At 36.2% G+C, this 16,149-nt stretch overlaps 3 protein-coding genes and 2 non-coding genes across 7 annotated transcripts; 1 reads left to right on the top strand and 4 right to left on the bottom strand.

Moving 5' to 3' along the window:
* Positions 1-3,588: 3,588 nt before the first annotated feature.
* LOC132186453 (cell wall / vacuolar inhibitor of fructosidase 2-like) lies at positions 3,589-4,116 on the bottom strand. The gene has a single exon (XM_059600428.1). The coding sequence runs from the start codon at positions 4,114-4,116 to the stop codon at positions 3,589-3,591; it is 528 nt and encodes a 175-aa protein (XP_059456411.1).
* A 1,108-nt stretch (positions 4,117-5,224) lies between these two features.
* LOC132187170 (protein CURVATURE THYLAKOID 1D, chloroplastic-like) lies at positions 5,225-8,778 on the bottom strand. 2 transcript variants are annotated; one of them, XM_059601379.1, is made up of 5 exons: positions 8,538-8,778; positions 8,230-8,459; positions 5,684-5,788; positions 5,503-5,574; positions 5,225-5,422 (listed from the first exon to the last, which is right to left on the bottom strand). In XM_059601379.1, exons 1-5 carry the CDS (start codon positions 8,689-8,691, stop codon positions 5,351-5,353), a joined length of 633 nt encoding a protein of 210 aa, XP_059457362.1. In that variant the 5' UTR covers positions 8,692-8,778; the 3' UTR covers positions 5,225-5,350. The 2 variants fall into 2 exon arrangements, with proteins under 2 accessions (XP_059457362.1, XP_059457364.1); XM_059601381.1 differs by having other exon boundaries at positions 8,588-8,778.
* LOC132188908 (small nucleolar RNA snoR128) lies at positions 7,350-7,434 on the bottom strand. Its single transcript, XR_009440967.1, has one exon. It is a non-coding gene; the product is annotated as a small nucleolar RNA snoR128 (small nucleolar RNA).
* On the bottom strand, positions 7,809-7,902 carry LOC132188906 (small nucleolar RNA snoR128). Its single transcript, XR_009440965.1, has one exon. It is a non-coding gene; the product is annotated as a small nucleolar RNA snoR128 (small nucleolar RNA).
* Positions 8,779-10,384: 1,606 nt separating the features above from the next.
* Positions 10,385-15,444, top strand: LOC132186357 (14-3-3-like protein G-BOX factor 14 kappa). 2 transcript variants are annotated; one of them, XM_059600291.1, is made up of 4 exons: positions 10,385-10,961; positions 11,661-11,783; positions 13,926-14,042; positions 15,117-15,444. In XM_059600291.1, exons 1-4 carry the CDS (start codon positions 10,476-10,478, stop codon positions 15,135-15,137), a joined length of 747 nt encoding a protein of 248 aa, XP_059456274.1. In that variant the 5' UTR covers positions 10,385-10,475; the 3' UTR covers positions 15,138-15,444. The 2 variants fall into 2 exon arrangements, with proteins under 2 accessions (XP_059456274.1, XP_059456273.1); XM_059600290.1 differs by having other exon boundaries at positions 10,399-10,961; positions 15,123-15,444.
* The last annotated feature ends 705 nt before the right edge of the window (positions 15,445-16,149 follow it).

Below are 16,149 nucleotides of genomic sequence, written 5' to 3'. Positions count from 1 at the left end.
TAGAGAATCTGAAACAAATCGCATACACCCCAGAAGAAGAAAATAGAAGAGAACTCAATATTGCAAGATCACAGAATGTATCACCACAAAATCCACTTCCCAGTAATCGATACACATGCAAGTTTACATATATAGAAAGCGAGCGCGCGAGAGAGAGGGAATAAAAATGGAAAATAAAACAATCAGTGATTGCTTGAAAAGGCCACTTACAGTGAGAGAGTGACAATGAGAGAAAGCGAAGTCGAAGAGGCTGCAGAATTTGATGGGTTCTGCTTAGACTTTGATTGGTTTTGCTTCGTTTTCACCCTGTATTTATATATTCCCTCTGTTTTACTAATATTTGAAAATATTCGGATTTTTTTTTTTAACATCGACTTGGGTCCGACCAGGATCAAAGTACTGTAATCTTAAGGTGTCGTGCGAGTGGCGCGGGGCATACGTGGCAAGCGTACACGATGTCTCCCCTATAACGGTCAAGTTCGTTGATGGGTGATTATTTCGTGCGGGGGTGGGTACAGAACTTGTCTGGTGCGCACACGATTCTAGCTCCTTTGGGGTTTTCTTCGGTGTAGAACTGGACGATGGCTTTGGGTTAGACGATAGGATTGGATTGGTTGGTGGGATCAAGTGGATTGTGGATCTACGGCTATTGCTTTCAACCTGACTGGGATTTTGCTGTATAGGAGATCTTTGAGATAATTACCCTTTTGATAGATGATTGGCGACCGAGAAAGGTAGAGAAAATAAAATCTCTGTTTGATTGTTTCCAAATGTGTGATTCGTGTGAATATCAATATCTGTTTGATTTTTATTTTCTAAAGATTTATTATATATGAAAAATATGAAGTGGATCAAATTGTCCAGTATTAGTTCTTACATGCATTTTTTATATGATTAAAATTTAAAATATATGTAAGAATCATGTGCATTAAAATAAAATATCCCTTTGATTGTTGCCAAATGTAGGAATACCAATATATCTGTTTGATTTTTATTTTCTATATATATGCAAAATATGTATTTTCTTTTTCTTTTTCTTCGATGATCTATTAATAAAAATGCCTTCCAATCTCAAAGCTTTAATTGGTTGGACAATGTTCGAAGAGATTTTCGTTATTCGCAACAGCATGACTCTCAGAATGATTGCATATATATATATATATATATATATATAACGTAATCTCCATAAATGAATATGATAATTATTGCTTAGAAAAAGAAAAAAGAAAAAAACGATAATTATTAGATGCATGCACATTATGTGAAAGTAAAACTTTTGAACATATTTAGATCAGTGAATAAAACACAGTAGTAGGGTTTTCATTTTTCAAGCAACTCTATATTAACGATATTCAACCATATTATTTGCAAAATGAAAACTTCTATGGAAGAATAATTGAATTTATTGGGATTGAGATATGCGTTCCATAACCGCAATGAATACTTGTCCCAGTCATATTGGGTCAAGTTCTAATTACAGGATAAAAAACACGTGTTTCAATCTGAATGAAATTAGTTCTAATTAAAACCAGATCCAAGTCATATAATGGCGGACTTTGTTTAAAATTCTTTCTAAATTGTTATTAGGTCTCTCTCTCTCTTCCTTTCTTTATTTTATTCTCCTTTATTTTCTATTTCTTCTTATGTTTTTTAATGTTCATTCTGAGGTACCCTCTAGGCTCTAACCCTTTGTTTTGCATTTTAAGGAGGGCACGATGAAGAGTTGTCTAAGATGCCTACTTGGGATGAGTTCTCTCTTGAGGTCATGAGTTTAGCTTTACACGCATGCATTATGGCCTGATCATGTGACTTCATAACCATAAAACTTATTTTAAAAAGAGGGAGATTTTCTATATATTTTTACTTTGGCCTAGTAGCTTTTGAAATTTAAAAATTACCCAACCAAAAAAAAAAAATTAAGAAAAAAATACATTTATCACCTAATCATGCCCTTCGTTAGCATTTGTTATTTGTCAATGTCATCTAGTTATTATTTTGAGCTAATTGACAAGAAAAAGTATGTCATGATTTCTCCATATTGTAAAGTGGAAACATCCCAACTCTCATTAATTTGCACTGCAAAAATATTAGGTGAACCTCAGGAGTGGTGGAGCCAAAAAAAATTATTAGGAGGGGCCAAAGTATTAATGAGAGATAGTAATGTATGTTTCATTTAATCAACTATATCTTTAATTTGGTCTTTATTTATATTCATTCTACTATAAAATTTATAGCCCATATAAATAACCATTACTTTTTTATAGACCTCTCAATTTATGTCTTTAAAATTAGGGGATAAAGACTTAAATAGCCCATATAAACAACCATTACTTTGTCACAAGGAAGGACAGAATGAGCAACCGACCATGACTTCATTTCCTTCCTCTAAAAGAGAGGGATTCTTCCCCTATCAACTCTAGCTCGTAAAGAATTAACTATGGTAGTGACGGGCATGTGCTGTTTTTTATAGTTTAAAATAACATCATTAATGCTCAGAGAAAGAAAGAAAGAAAAAAGGCTAATTAGTATATGTGATTTACCTTTCCTTTCCTTTTTTTTTTTATAAAAAAAAATAAAAAATAAAAAAGCTACCTAAGTTTTAAAAAGTCTTAAAATTGGTACATGTGTTTTATAAGTTTATTAATTTGATATTTTCGTCTATCTGCCCTCTAAAAAGCTAATAAAATTTTAGTTTTGTATTTAAAGAATTATATAAGACCAATAAAATGTTATTGCCTGTGCCAAATACCACCTCATGTGGCACTTAACCAAAAAAAAAAAAAATGAAAAAATGAAAAAAAAACAAAAAACAAAAAACGAAAACAAAAACAAAAACAAAGGTGGTAAAATGGGTGGGTCTCTTATCTCTACCACTTGGTCTTTGGTTACTTCAAAGGAGATTATGGGAGTAGTTCGAAAAAAGATTTTTTCATAAATAGTTTGACGATTCTCATATTTCAAGAGTAGTAAGAGTGATTGGCTACTTCTCACGAGGGCTTTTGGGTTGACCCAAATCATCAATCTTGGGTGAAGGGGTTATTAAACCCTCTCGAACAATACTAGCTTAGGAGTAGCTTCAAGGCTGAAGAGAGTAATTTGACTACTCCTTAAAATGGCTTTCGGGTTGGCCTGAACCACCACTCTCGGGTAAAAAAGGTGACTCAATTACCACTCTTGAGATTAAGAGGCAATTCAACCACCTCCAAAATTAACCTCCTTCAAAGGTGGTCAAACAATGGGGGTGTTTGGTCACCATCCCTATCCCTTTCCCACTTAAGAAAAATTAATTTTTTTGGTGAAGTATAAAGTTGACGTGGCATTTGTTATGCATTGCAACATTCTATTAGTTTTTAAATGGCAATAGATAGAAGTAACACAATTGTCGCTTTTTGTTTTTGTTTTTTAACTTTTGGGTGGATAACACAACTGTCACTTCTTCATCTAAACCCCTACAAGTAAAAGGAAACAAAAATTAATTGAAAATTTGAAACGGCACAAGCTCGACGGTGAGAACAAACGGCAAAGGCACCATCATGCTTTGCTATAAAGAAAGAAATATTTATTATTCATGATAATGATAACAGTAGATCAAAAAAGCTGATGTAAAATCGTCTTCACATCAATAGTAAACCTCAATAGTACTGAATTCTTTTTAGCAAACTCTGCTCTGCCAAACCTACTACAATGGCGTGTTTGCTCTTCAAGAAAATCCACTGTTTGGTATGCCTCATCATACTTCCTCTCGTCAAAATACCGGAGACCCTTCTCTTTAATTCCATACATGCTTATGTTATAACCGTTGAAACAAGCTGAACTCTCCGCCCATGTCATATAGTCAGACGCATTGTTCATCCGCTTAAAGGCCACTCCGGCAGTGTCATTGGCCTTGTTTCCGGCCAACTCCATGGCAATCCTAGTAAGGCCGGTCAGATTTGCACTTGAACTCCGAGGATCCGACCGCAATGTTGATCTGCAAACAGCGAGAAACTTTGTGAGGTTGCAAGTTTTGGCTATTAGGTTCTCATTTGCAGCTGTTTCACAATGGGTCGAAAGCGAGAGAGACATTACAATCGAGATAGCAAAGAGAAGGAGAGAAGCGTCAAGTTTAGTGGCCATTTTTTTTCTGCAAAATGGAAGAGCTTGTTGCAGACAAACTAATTTCTATGCCCATCTGTTTATACTATCGATATGAACTACAGCTGTGATGGCGTGGCTTGAATTGTGACCATACGAACTGACTGAAAAATCCCATGTTGGTAAGGCTCAGAAAGAACTCTCTCCCAAGTGCCTCCCACAAGTGGAAGAGCAGTGGAAAATAACTCACTCAAACGAAAAACATAAACATTTTACACATTATAAAAGTCATTTTTCTTGGTACAAATTAATTTTTCTGCACAATGGAAGAGCTTGTTGCAGACAAATTAATTTCTATGCCCATCCTTTTATACTATCGATATGAACTACAGCTGTGATGGCGTGGCTTGAATTGTGACCATACGAACTAACTGTGAAAAATCCCACGTAGGTAAGGCTCATAAAGAACTCTCTCTGAATTGCCATCCACAAGTGTAAGAGCAGTGGAAAATAACTCACTCAAACGAAAAACATAAACATTTTACACATTATAAAGGTCATTTTTCTTGGTAACTGAAAATATGTTCATCTTATATCAATATTTTAAGCCATGCCGAATATTCAAAAATAAAGAAAATCTTATCCAAAAAATATTTTTCGCTAAACCATCAATACATAAATTCAAAAACCACATAACAAAAAAACAGCCATAAATGGCCCCTGCAGTGCCTCAACCGTAGAGCATTTCTTTCATCCCCTATTCTTAGGGCCTATTTAAGATTGCGTTTGAGGGAACTAAAAACGCTTTTAACACTTAAAGAGACCGTTTGAAAAAAAAAATACTCATTTAGTAAAAAAATTAAAAGTGCTTTTAAAGGTTCAAAAAGCCTAAAAATAGCCAAAAAAACACTTTTGGTAAGAGCTTAAAAATGAAGCTTTTGTTCAAAAGTTTTTTTCGACTTAAAAGCTCTACTTTTCAAACGCAATCTCAAACAGGCTCTTAGAGGTCTTGGGAATGCATGATGAACCTTGGCAACCTTCAATTTGATATCGACACAAGAAATCGTATGACTAAAGTAATTCAATGACGAGAACAATCGTCATTGAATAACAAGAGAATAACAACGAGAAAAGACCAAGTACACGCGGGTAGAAAAATTAAACATATTTACTTCCATCTCAAGAGTACAACCAGTCTACATTTCTATGGCGACCGAAAAAGAAACATATATTGCCTTCACTAGAAAACAGAGCAAGATCAAGTGACTACTCTATATCAATCATCATCTGATCCAATAACCTGTTGCTTAAGCTCTTCAATTTTAGTAGCCAACTCTTCCCTATTTTTCTGCAAGTCCACAGAAACTAATTAGTATGAGTCCTCAAACAATGGAGGGTCAATTCTAATCCAACACAATTTGTAAGTACCTTAAAGATTAGATACCGATAGCTGAACCAGAATGTGTAGCCAAGGCCCACAACTTCCATCAGCTTGGGAAACTAATTTCATTACATTGAACAACAATCAATTTACCAGACAAGAAATTAAACCTTGTTCATAATACTAAGGAACAAAAACAATTAACATAAAATAATAACAAGTACACACCAATGGAATAGAATCAATGGTGCTGACAATGACCGATGAAAACCACACTGCAACCAACGCACCACCACCATATAACAGAACATTATATGTATCATCCGAGTCAAACTGCATGTTTTTAACAAGCAAGCCATCAGTATAGATATATCAAATGACTAATAAAAATGGGAATTTAATTCAACAAGCACTCAAACAGACAAAAGTGTAAGCTGTGTACAGTATCAACAATATATTTTGGATTTATTTTTTTTGAATTCCAATTTTACTCGCACAAGTCAATAGTTGAATGTTGTTAGGGCACGTTTGGTATGAGGATCCATGACCTGGAATGGTATAGTTTTTTTTTTTAATAAATATATTTCAAGACTGAAATTATATCAAATGCAAGACTATAAAGAGATGTACCTTACAGAAAGAATAGGCGAGAGAAATGGATAGACAAAAAGTACCTTACAAGATAAGATATGCAAAAGCAGTAAAACAGCTAATCCATCAAAATATCAAAACGAAGGACCATTATAAAAATTGCAAGTTTTTTTTTCTTATAAAACTAAAATGTATCCAAGGTATGGGAGCCCAGAGAAGAAGTAAGCGGAAGACAACTAATCTGGACAAAGATTATCTCCCAAGACCTTTGGACGCAAAATTCATATATGCCTCCAGAACAAAGCCAGCAAGAAATTGATCCTCAGATCTAAAGCCCTTGTAGCCGAAAGAAGAGGCAATCACATACCCACAACGCAACCATTTTCTTACACAAAGAATATTTATAAAAACCTAGACAGAGAAGGCTAGAGCAGCATAGTAAAGAAAACAAGACAGAAAAAAGAATGATGCAATTTTATAAGAAATGTGAATGGATTGAACCCCTTGTTATAGTTTTTTTTTTAATAAATATATTTCAAGACTGAAATTATATCAAATGCAAGACTATAAAGAGATGTACCTACAGAAAGAATAGGCGAGAGAAATGGATAGACAAAAAGTACCTTACAAGATAAGATATGCAAAAGCAGTAAAACAGCTAATCCATCAAAATATCAAAACGAAGGACCATTATAAAAATTGCAAGTTTTTTTTTTCTTATAAAACTAAAATGTATCCAAGGTATGGGAGCCCAGAGAAGAAGTAAGCGGAAGACAACTAATCTGGACAAAGATTATCTCCCAAGACCTTTGGACGCAAAATTCATATATGCCTCCAGAACAAAGCCAGCAAGAAATTGATCCTCAGATCTAAAGCCCTTGTAGCTGAAAGAAGAGGCAATCACATACCCACTACGCAACCATTTTCTTACATAAGAAATATTTATAAAAACCTAGACAGAGACGGCTAGAGCAGCAGCATAGTAAAGAAAACAAGACAGGAAAAAGAATGATGCAATTTTATAAGAAATGTGAATGGATTGAACCCCTTGTGAAAAAACTTCAATAAATATTCTTGAAGGGAAACGTGAAGAGGGAGAAGGAGAGCACTCTATTAACATAATTTAATGAGCAAAAGCAATCAAATAAAAAATTATGTGAAGAAACTCACAAAAATATCAGAGAGATCAAGAGATATTAATAGTAAGAAAATTATGGAACACCCAAAAAAAAAAAAGTTAACAAAGAAATGCTAAAAAAGATAAAAAATGGATGGAGAAGTTTTTGTTGAAAAGAACTGTCTGTTGCTCAGGTAACCGCTCAGTATTGACTTTCATCCAGCCACTATAAATAGGAACTTCCATACTGTTTTATCATTCATCATAGCAACCAGTTTCCATGATCATCATAATTCGGTAAGTTGAAAAATAAACATTTAGATAAGACAAATATTAATAGCATAAAAAATAGGATTAATATTAATCTATATGGACTCAAATTATTGTACAATTGGCAATGTGCGAGATTGTGTGAGATCCTCGCCATTCTCAACTCTTACGTATAAATTTGAAAATGTAATCAGATAAAATATGGCCAAAAAATTAAGTAAAATACAAAAAGTCAAAAGGAATGAAGCCTGGTCGACAAGGAACAAGCACGTAAGGAACAAAAATATGGGATAATTTAATAAATGAGATAAAGAACAAGAAGAAGAGGAACGAAAACTGAATGTTATAATGTATTTAAACTACTTATATTTGGGGTTGCTCAGGTAACCGCTCAGGATCGACATGGTTGTCGAAGTTTCATCAAGCATTCGATGAACGCCATCAACCACTGAAAGCATCATCATAGCAACCAAATTTTCATTTTCATCCAACCACTTGCAGGTATAAATAAATAAATAAAACTATAAATTCATGGTTGCTTTTTATATGATTATGAAAACAGAACAGTCGGAACCCAACGAGATCAATTGGCAAATAGAATTAGCATAAACAAAAAGTTTAACAACGTAATATCCATTATCATTTATTAAAAAAAATGTATTATCAAACAACAAAAAAAACAGAATAGATGTAGGGATTTGAAATATTATCAAACAGAGAAATCTTTGTCAAAAATATTACTACAGTGTGACAACGAACCATTACAAAACTAGAAGTTCAGGGATTTGAAAGGAACCTTTATATTAAGCTTATCCAAAAGCTCAAACGACTGCGTTTGCTCATCCCCAGGAGACTCCACTTCAGCTACTTCTGCTACCACAGTTTCACCGAATATCTTCTTCTCAGCCGGTGGAGTATCTTCCAGGGTCACTACACCGTCGCGTTCTTCACTAGCGTACCGGTTTGCTCCACTCGAAGTTTCTTCAGACGTTGTTGCTCTTGGCAATGAACTGGTAAAAAGCAACCCTGAAATAAATCGATTGCCGATGTATCAAAAACCAAAAATAAAAAATAAATTTAAAAAAAGAGTGAGGGAAATGGAACCTAGGGTTTCGTGTTGATTCGGTACCAAATGTAAAGGATGGAGAACGTACGGGAGTGGAGGCCCCCGGCGGTGCGAGAGAGTGGGATTGGCCTCAGAGGCAGAGAGGGTCTGAGGCGTGTAGGATTTGTAGCGAGGACTCTGTCGTGGCAACATTTGGGAAAGCTCGAGAGAGCTTGGGTTGTGCTGCACAGAGCCATTTCTGGAGACTAAGCTACACTCTCGCCGTGGATGCGGACTGACTTGTTGGTTTGAACCCCTTTTTAAAGTGTGCGACACTAGGGTTTCTTTTCATTTTCTCCTCGGCCTCTCTATTGGGCCATGAAGCAAAACGGCTCAGGCTCGGGCTCGGGCTCGGGCTTTTCGCCTGAGTAGCCAGATATGAAACCATTTGGATATGCTTAAACATATGTCTGGCCCAACCACGCAAAACCGGATTTATATATAGAGTTGTTTTAATGGGGAAAAAAGAAAAAGAAAAAGAAAATACTAAATTTAGGAGAACAATGACCAAATAAGGGAATGATTCAATCAGTTTTTGAATTGTTTTTAGAAAACAGTGACTAATTCAATGACTGATTGATAATGATACATTAGCAAAATGAAATAAACTACATTACTAGAACAAGTGGGAACACCATCAAGTGTATTTATTTCAAAAAATTGGATTAATCCATCTAAAAAAAAATGTTTTTTTTTTTTTACAAAAAAAATAGGGCCATATAAATTAAGTTCATAGTTTAAAAGCCCCAAAAAAGTTCAAGAGAAGCATAAAAATGAGCATTTTTTTTCATAAATATGTCAGGTTTTTTATAATTTTTAATGTCTAAGACCTAGAGTGAAATATTATCAAAGGTTGAAATCCCCAATATCATTCGTATTGGTCGTGTAACTTATGGTACAAGGGTTTTTTTCCAAAATTTATATGTTAACCACCACGCTCACTGAAGGTCTTATAAAAAGAGAAGACAAAAAGATTCCCAGGATCAAGACATGCTTACAACTCTTTCGATATCCTGCAAACGCACTTGTGTCTTAGAGAGTGCTGTTGTAGATGTGAACCAATATGTGACATGCCATTGGTGTGCAAATTCATCTGTGTGCAAGGTATCTAAATGGCATTACAAGACATCTTATAATAGAAGTATAGTATCACCTATTATAGTGGAACAAGAATTTATCTATCTCAAATTTTATGTGAAAATTTAAAATGGGTGTATTTGACTGTGTAAATAATTCTACATTATTTAAAATTTTAAAAATATATGTCAACATTTAGTTTATATACTCTATTAAATACACTAATTTTAGATCTTAACCATACAATTATGGTGTTAGTTTAAAAGATGGACTCGTAAAAAAAAAAGTTGGAAGATGGATCAATCAATAGACAAGACATCATAAATTTTTGATTGAATGCGATTGGCCCAATGAACATTTGGCCCGTTCGGGCTTTTAAGACACTTTCATTAAAAAATAAAGCCCTCGCCGAAATTTGACTATGACTGGTGGAATCTGACTATCATCCATCTCCGCTCCTATCCCGTTCTCAGAAGCATCGACCAATCAGACCACAAAAACCATTTCCCCACACGCGCTCGTGCACTGAAACCCATGATACTCGCTCCTCTTGAAGCCCCCACTCCGCCACAAGGCCCACAAAACATGAGAAGGCACTTAAAACGACAGCGTTGGGCAAGATTGAAATGACAATAATATTCTATATCTTCTATGTGTAATTACGAATTTACCCAACTGATTTCCCACCAAAAGCGAGTAGTCCTTGTGAAATCTCACCCGCGATTGTACAAACTCACTTCTTACAGGCTCTCAAAAATCCAAAAGCCAACCAATATTACCTCCATAATTCCCCTTTCCAAGCTGTTCAAACTCAAAATCTCTTTCTCTCTCTCGCTCTCTCTCTCTCTCTGTTCGCTCCAATGGCTTCCTCACTGACCAGGGAACAGTACGTGTACATGGCGAAGCTGGCGGAGCAAGCCGAGCGGTACGAGGAGATGGTGGAGTACATGGAGAAGCTGGTGACGGGCTCGACCCCGGCGGCGGAGCTGAACGTGGAGGAGCGGAACCTGCTGTCCGTGGCGTACAAGAACGTAATCGGATCGCTGCGCGCGGCGTGGCGCATCGTGTCGTCGATCGAGCAGAAGGAGGAGGGGCGCAAGAACGAGGAGCACGTGGCGCTGGTTAAGGATTACCGGTCGAAGGTGGAGTCGGAGCTCTCGTCGGTGTGCGCCGGGATCTTGAAGCTGCTGGACTCGCATCTGGTGCCGTCGGCGTTGAGCGGCGAGTCCAAGGTGTTCTATCTGAAAATGAAGGGCGACTATCACCGCTATATGGCCGAGTTCAAGGTCGGAGATGAGAGGAAAACCGCGGCTGAGGATACTATGCTCGCTTACAAGGCCGCTCAGGTATTTATTTATTCATTTATTTTTAATGTTATTGTGTTTTTGCTGTTTCTTATAGGGTTATTTAGTGCGTAATTACATGAATTTGTTATTTGGCAAGGTGAACTTGGATTTGTTTTCTTTATTTCTGTTTGTATATTTATATTGAACTTTCTCTTATTAATTGTCAATATCAAATGTGTAAATTATTCAAATGCCAAATAAATCTTGAATGCTTATGATTGCAAAATTTTCAGCTAGATAAAAAAAGGGGGATTTTGTGTGTTGAAGAAGATATGAGATATTGAATGATATTTAATAGGTTAGCATTCTGAAAGTCAGTGCGGTAGTCCAGTTTGATGAAAAAGGAGCTTATTTTCATGAATTATCTACCAGGAGTCTTAGTGTTAAGGTATGTTCCATAAAGTAAAAACAAGCATTTCAAACTTCGTGTTATAAGATAATCAACTGAGTTCATAGATCAGTAACTTTGGGAAGTTATTTTGTCATTCCCTGGATCTTTCACTCGAACAATATTAAGTTTTTGTCTCTTTCTGGTTGTTCTGTTGGGTGTTGCCTTCGCTAGTTTTTTGCTCACGAGGGAAAGTTTACGCGAATTTTGGGGAACATAATTTATCTTTGTGCTTCATTTGTCAATTGAAGAATTTTCATAGAGGGATGCTCTCGTTTGTGTACTTATTTGATTCTTTTATTGGTTTGGAGGATATTGCACTTGTCGATCTGGCTCCAACACACCCTATAAGGCTGGGGCTGGCACTCAACTTCTCAGTGTTTTACTATGAGATCCTCAATTCATCAGAGAAAGCTTGTAGCATGGCAAAACAGGTTTGCTTCTTTCTTGTGGCTGCTAAAAGTTTAGGAACATGTTTCTTTGTTTTCTCTTATGGCATGAGCACATCTAACAGCTTAAGAACTGTCAAAGCTTTTCAATGTACTCTTTCAGGTGGAGAAATCTTTTGTTAGACAGAATTATTTCATTATTAAAAAAAGTAAAAGCATCATTTATTGTCCAACTAAATAAGTAAAATGATAAATAACTACGTGAGTACCTATGTTTTTATGTGGTTTATTGTTTGACCTACTTATGGAAGAGGACCATGCAAGTCGCATTTGTCTGATACCTCAAAAGGAGTGATCACAATTGGCTTTTTCTGTATAAACTTATATAGTTTAGATTGACCTAAGACACTCTTGATATGGGACTGATCACAATCCAAATCCCAGTTCCTTTGCCTTGCTAGGTTACCACATATATAGTGGAGAAGAACCAAAAATATGTACTTTTCAGAAAAGGAGAAGAAGCAAATAATATGCTATACGTGGACTGCAATACATATAAGAGTTTTTCTAGATCTGATTAGGACTGGGAAGCTGCAAGCTTTGGGATTTCTGATGCCCTGCTTCACTTCATGATTATGTGTTTGTCCAGTAGAATTCATAAAGATTTGACCATCATGTCTGCTATAAGATCTATCTTTTTTGGCAGTTCCCCTTCCCACCCTCTTGATTTGGGTCCAAATCAGGATCAGGTTTGGTACAAATTGAGCCTTGGAATAACTTCAACCACATGAGATGTTCCATGTGTTGGATACTGTGAACTTTAACATCAGCTTGTAATTGCTCCATTAAATGGCCTAGGGAAAACCCTAGGCAAGTTTCACTCCTAATGCGAATCACAATGCGTGTCCCAAATTATTGGAATATGGCACTATAAATTATTACCATTTTGAACATATGCAACTGCTGGTGGATGTACGTGCTAAGGCTGATTTTTTGGTAAGAAATCGATAATGAGTGTTATGTTGGTAATCAAGTGATGTGGGTTTTTGAGTTCTTTAATAAGGGTTTGGAAATTTAACAGCTTATGGAAGAACACATGATATTACTCTTACTATTGTGCTGAGGTTGTTCTGGTGGTAATAAATGGGTTGAGATAATATTTGAGGCTGGATATGTAACAAGTTATGAAAGATCACTTGGCAACACTTGTAGTCTTGCCCCTTAATGGTTTAGTTCCAGTGTACAATAAAGAGTTTATTTCAGAAAGAAATCATCTACTCTTGTCTTGGGGTTTTCCTGCATTCTATTTTACATGGATGATTAATAGTGAGCAGGAAAACATATAACTGTAACTGCATTGATTCTCCAGTGTCAGATTTTTTCAGAATTAAGTTTAGTATAAGTTCTTGAACTTGGTTACCATTTATCTATCTAAAGAAAAAACACCTCGGAAGAGAAGCTGAGGTTGATACTGAGTCTCTCCTGGAAATTGACCAAGTGAAGGTGCAAATTCAGCTCATGAGGGATTGAGCGATCGGTTTATGGAGGGTCATCAAATTATTAACTAGATCAAGGTGTAGGGAAAAAAAAAAGGAAAAAAAGAAAAGACAACCAAAATATGGATGCACCCTGTTCGTGGGCAACTTGTGTGTATTATGGTAATGACTGTTGTACTAGAGTCTAATTTAATGATTATGATGTGGGACAACAAGAAATTCAGAAGAAAAGTTAAGGAGAGAGAGAAGCAGAGAAGAAAAGTAAGAGAGGAGGAAGAAGAAGCAACGAGAGAAAAAAAAACTAGGAAGAATACAACAAAACAGTCGATCAAAATTTTATTCATCAAAAGCTAATTAACACAGTACAAAGTTGTGCTTAAATAGCCTTGGGATTAAATCCTGACCTTAGCCCTAGTGACACTTAGGCTGACAGCCCACTAAAATACCATAAAGCCAAAAAGTTAACATAACCAGTCTGAAAAATAAATAACAAAACAAATAAAATGCAAAATAAGAAAAGTGCCTATAATAACATATCCAACTCTCAATCATCCAGCTACAAAGTCATGGGTTGGGCCATCCTATACACGTGTGATCACTAGCCTGTGTCTAGTGTTCCCACCAGATTATCTGTTTTAATTTATGTTAATTATTACTAATTTGGAATTTTAAACCTCTTTTTCATCTACAGGCCTTCGAGGAAGCCATTGCTGAGCTGGACACGTTGGGCGAGGATTCCTACAAGGACAGCACTCTCATCATGCAATTGCTGAGGGACAACCTCACTCTTTGGACTTCAGATATGCAGGTGAGTGCAACTTGAATTTGTAGGAGCATTTGGTCATTCTGAAGCAATAAAACCATAAAACATTATTACATTGCGTTTAGAAGCATAATTCAGGCTTGCAGAGAGATGCAGAAAAACAAATTATGGAGCATCACCAGAATACGCCTCCTCTTGAAATATAGAAAAGAATCATGATAGTGTTGTGAAATAATGTTTGAATGCAATTAAAAAAAAAGATTGGCTACTGACAGTGCTCTGCAGAACAAAACTGAATGGTTGCAGTCCCTGGTGGCCTTGGATAACCTTCTAAGCTTTCGGTAACAGTAATTTGGTATGGTGCTGTTTACCCAATTTGTAATCAACCTGGGCATGGACGTTCCAGGGCCAATGGTGGCTTGAGTGGGTTAATCCAGGTCCCTTGAGGCTTGTGAAGGTTAATCAATCAGGCATATCTGAAAAGAGGAGAATTTACTTCTCTGATGGATTCCACCTGCACTAAACCTTCAGAGCCATTGTTATTGAAACTACTCCTAGGAAATTTTGATGATTATTGCTTTGAATGTAAATATGCATAAAGTCAACATATAGGAAAAATAAATAATAATAATAATAATTGACTGTAATAATGATTGGCCAAACGACTTTGAAACTAAAAGTGCTGGAATTTAAATAGAAATTAAGCAGCGTTGGCTATGGGAGACCTTAAGATTTTCCAAAGGTAGTTCTTTTTTGTTCTCCCATCAGTACAAGCTTCTTGCTTTTGTACAGCTTCAGGCTTTAGCCATCAGACACATGTACCTTTTCAATTGGTTCCTCTCTTCGGTTACTGCCTATGTTCTTTTCCACTTCTTTTTGTACGTGTGTTCTTTTTCATTTATCCCCTTTTCCTCGCGGCATCACATTCATCCTCAGTCTGACTAATAATTAATTGTTCTTACCTCATGAGCATCTATGGATATATTGGCCCTATGGCATCTTCAGCCAGGTGTTTTGATTAGTTTGCTCATAAATTCCAAAGCTAATTATTGTCTGACTGGTGAATCAATCTGATCCTTGGTTGTTCAGTCAAATAATGATAGCCACTATATCTTGCAGGAGCAGATAGATGAGGCTTAAGCAATGGAATGTTGTGCTCCTTGAGGGAGGTGGGCTGGAATGTCATAAAAATTATCTGTAACCTGCTTAATGCTGACCAAATGTATCCTTATTTGTATACCATGTACTCATGATGTTTTTTTATGTCTTTATTTTATTTTATTGTTATTTTGAGGCTCCAAGAAACTCATGATAATTTTTATCTAACTTGCTATACTTTTCTTTTCTTAAAGATTCCAAAAGTCTCCAGTAGCATCAAAACTTGAAGCGTGTAAATGATTTCATGGAAGAATAACTTATAATACCCAGTTGAATGATCTTCATTGCATTTGCCTGTATGTATTCAATGTCTTTCAGAGCTTTCTATACTTTTTAAAAATTGTTGGCATGAATGCTAGAGGTATAGAGACTTCTGGTAGGCTGTTAGCAAAGATTGGGTGTCTTCTAATTGGAGATTTTCTACCATTAATTTCCCCTACAATTGGGCGGTGAAAGGCCTCCAATAGGGCTCAAGCAGGGGACTGCTGGGGCAGGTGTACCCATTGGAGCCTCTCAGTCTCCTGCAATCCTATCAGGAGATTGCTAGAGCTTGAAAAAACTGTTTTGCACTTTTTTTCTTCCATTCAAACTGCTTTGCACTAGGATGTAACGGGGAGCTGCTGCCGGGCCAAGTGGTAGTGGCATTTGTTCTCATTATTTGACTAATCACGTGATTTAACGATGGTCAGTTTTTTTTTTTTCTCATAATTTGGTCAATCTCATTCTTATAATTGTTTCTGTGAGAAAACTTCCCTTTCGAGGCAGTGAGTGGGGTCAGTTTGAATGGCAGACCCGCAAGGCCGACCGTTCATGATTTTCACTAGGAACTTGAAGCGGCTCAATTATCAAGAATGTATTCATGGTCTACTAAAATCCACAATGCCCATTGATGTTAAATGGAAAAAAAAGGTTCTTTCTAGCTGTTATATGGTCTACCAAAGACCGTAACTGCTGTATTCATTGTCTCTGTCGAGGCCCAGCACATTCTAAATGA

The sequence above is a fragment of the Corylus avellana genome, chromosome ca7 (assembly GCF_901000735.1).
Source record: "Corylus avellana chromosome ca7, CavTom2PMs-1.0".
Taxonomy (NCBI): Eukaryota; Viridiplantae; Streptophyta; class Magnoliopsida; order Fagales; family Betulaceae; genus Corylus; species Corylus avellana.
Note: the sequence above shows the minus strand (reverse complement) of the source record. Positions and strands in the feature narration are given on the sequence as shown.